Source organism: Magnolia sinica, chromosome 9, assembly GCF_029962835.1.
Source record: "Magnolia sinica isolate HGM2019 chromosome 9, MsV1, whole genome shotgun sequence".
In the NCBI taxonomy this organism is placed as follows: Eukaryota; Viridiplantae; Streptophyta; class Magnoliopsida; order Magnoliales; family Magnoliaceae; genus Magnolia; species Magnolia sinica.
The window spans coordinates 9,492,906-9,496,148 of NC_080581.1; the positions used below are offsets into that span (position 1 = coordinate 9,492,906).

Consider the following 3,243-nt stretch of genomic DNA (forward strand, 5'->3'; position numbering starts at 1 on the left):
TTTGCAAACATGTGTTCATGGAAGAAACTTCCACCCAATTTCAAAAGCAAAAGGTGTGCCTACTTGATGGAAGCATCCTACCATGGTTTCAGGACTCAGTGACTCGGACTGACTCACTCGTTCCTGAATTGAGTTGCAACTCGGTTGAGTCAAGGGGCGATTCAGAAGAGTCGACCGACTGAGGAATATTTTCAATGTAACCTACTCTTCACGCATGATATGTCATGTTTATGTGAGATGGGCCGTTCATTTAGGTGGACCAAAAAATAGGTCGGTTGGATATCATCCGTACAGCTACTGAGTTGAATTTTACCAATCATCCACTTTTTAAAATATGTGTGGTCCACCTAACAACTGGAGCGGCCATAAATGCATGACAGGGAAACTTCATAAGGTGCCCTAATCAGGATAAAACAATGTTAAACTAGCCTGATCAACTCAGGTGGGCCACACAATGAGTGAACTTGGGAGTTCTAATGCGTGATTTTATATTATTCCCATTGTGTGGCCCAAATGAGTTTTGGATAGAGCTAATTTTTTTTCTTGTATGCGATAATGATAAGACACCTGATGAATGAAGTAGATAGCATACAAACAACATGGTAGACCACACAGAAATAAAGTGCTGTAGGCCCTTGGTAGAACTGGCAGACGTAGTGCAGAGGATAGGGTCGTCTTCACCACACGTTTTCAAATAAGATAATGGTTAAGTCAATGGGAAAAGATAAACCAGCGAACAAGGAGCTTGGGTTGTGATCACATGGAGACATGACCCGGTAAGGTTAACTAGCTGGCCTTCTCTTTCAAGAACAAAAGAATTATGAGGATCCTTGAAAATGTAAATGATTTTTTTTTTTTTTTTTTGGAAACAAAAAATACTGGGAGTAAATTAGCCCCTAAATGAAATTCTTTTTATGAGAGAGGATTTGAAAGTAATTAGGGTGAAATGCCTTTTTTAGCTCACTTAGAGAGTCGAACACACATCCACCATACATGTGGTATATTAATGATACTCTGAAACAATCTAATTATTGGGTACATCACAATTAAAAATCATACCAATAGAATAATCCATGCCATTCAAAGGATGACCATTTTAATGACAGTTAAAAAATATTGGCAAATTGTTTGTTTGTAATCTTTATGTTTGTGGCCTACTTGATGATCGAAATTTTTTCGTTTTTAGCTACCTATATATTTCAATGGGCTCATTGCAATCATTCTATTGAATATCACATATGTACATTAATTTAGGATATTAAAAATGATTTAGGATATCAGCTATGCTCCTGTGAATATATTGAAAATTTTCACTATATTTATTTTGATTTCAAATGCATTTCATCTACTCTCATCCAAACACAATTGAGTAAGCCATTTAATCTCACTGTATTATACAAATCCATTTCTCATTTACCTCAATTTACAAGCTCCCAATTGAGCCCTTAGTAATACTTTTTACAAAATAGAAACAAAGGATCACAAGCAGCACCATTATATATATATAACCATTTGAAAATTATTACACAAATACAATCTCCCATACCCCGGGCTCCATATCCTAATTGAGCCCTCAGTAATACTTCATGTGAAATAGAAACAAAGGATTACAAGTACCAACATTTCAAAATTATTACACAAATACAATATTCTTCCGTATCCAGAGCTCCATAATCTTGATATCAAACAGCCCTAGAGTGGCCCACTTACGCACACGAAGGCCTAGATAAGCTGATTCAAGGAAGAGAGACATCAACAAGAGGAATGGTGGGAACCAAACTATACCCACTCTCCCCTTCTATCTCAACTTTCTCTCCATGGCTTTTCTTACACTCAATGTAAAACATAGTAAAAACCATAAATAAGAGTATGGTCTCAAGGGATCCAATATTCACCAGAACAAGAGGGCTCGCATGGGTTAGGTGCATACCCTGCATGGCTGACCCGAGAACCCAATATATGGCTGACCCAACTAGTTTAAAAAGAACGTAGATAATATAACCTTGCCGCTTTCTTCCTTTGATCAGCTCTGCAGCTTTCGCAAGTGCTCCTATCCCATAATTACTCTCTTCGATGACCGAAATTACAATACCCAAGTTGCAAATCACATTGAAATAACCATAAAAACAAAGAAACAAAATAGCTAGAACTGATACTAGACAAATAAATGCAATAGGACGTCCCGTAGAAAACATTGCAAGCATGCCTATTAGTATCAAGAACAAAAGAAGATAACCCAAACTGAAGAGGATTATGTACAACCATGTGATCACAGGCCGCTTCCATGTCCTTCCGATCCTTAGGAACAACTCGTTGCGTGTTAGATCCTTGCGATAGTAAGCCATGGCTGAGGCAGAAATTGTGGCTGTAATTGCAAAGAGTGACACCATAGAAGATATCACTAAGAAGATAATCTCCCCAGCAGCAAGAAATCCAGCGTCCTTATTAATTGCATCCATCAATTTGGCATATGCGGGCCGTTGGGGATCATTGTCTTGCAACATGAATGATTTTGCCGATATATCCGTTACCAACGGCTTGATTGCGAAGTCTTTGGCTAGGTATAGAAGAGAGGATGGGATGAGAAGGAGAAGGGTAATGGAAAGGAAGAGCTTTCCATTTTTGGATGGAATTTTGAGTGCTTCTCTTAGAATTCCAAAGACTCCATTTTTGGATGAAATTTTGAGTGCTTTTCTTAGAATTCCAAAGACTCCCATGGGCATGAAAGGTGTGTCCATGTCTTTTGGTTCTGGAGAGATGAACTCGTATTGTGGCAAACCATGAGAGAACATGGTATATATAGGGCACAATTTCTTCTGTCAGAGTCTATCTCAGCAATTGACTTTTCTTATTTATCTATTGACGTCATCTCCTCTATAATATTGTGTAACGGTCCACTGTGATGTGTGCATGACATCCACTCCGTCCATCATGTGTGCCCTAGTATGTTTTCCTTTGATATAGAATGGGTCGCATACAGTTTCATGGCCAAGATGGACCAGAAAAGGCTCGATCGGAGGTGGAAGTGATTCGGACCATCAGAACCTTAAAATGGCCATATCTCGCAAACCGGAATAAGTTATCCAACGTGCCGTATATGATTTTTGGGTAGGACGAGCTACTTTAGCCACCTAACCCAGATACACTGGATTGCCCATGCCGAATTTGCAATATTCTTTTTATTTTCATTTTTACTACTAGTAAGTTTTAATTTGATTATAACTTTTCATCCGTTGGACTTTA

General features: G+C 38.4%; 1 protein-coding gene across 1 annotated transcript; it reads right to left on the reverse strand.

Annotated features, from left to right (window-relative positions):
• Positions 1 to 1,736: 1,736 nt before the first annotated feature.
• Positions 1,737 to 2,738, reverse strand: LOC131256452 (uncharacterized). The gene has a single exon (XM_058257340.1). The coding sequence runs from the start codon at positions 2,736 to 2,738 to the stop codon at positions 1,737 to 1,739; it is 1,002 nt and encodes a 333-aa protein (XP_058113323.1).
• Between the last annotated feature and the right edge of the window lie 505 nt (positions 2,739 to 3,243).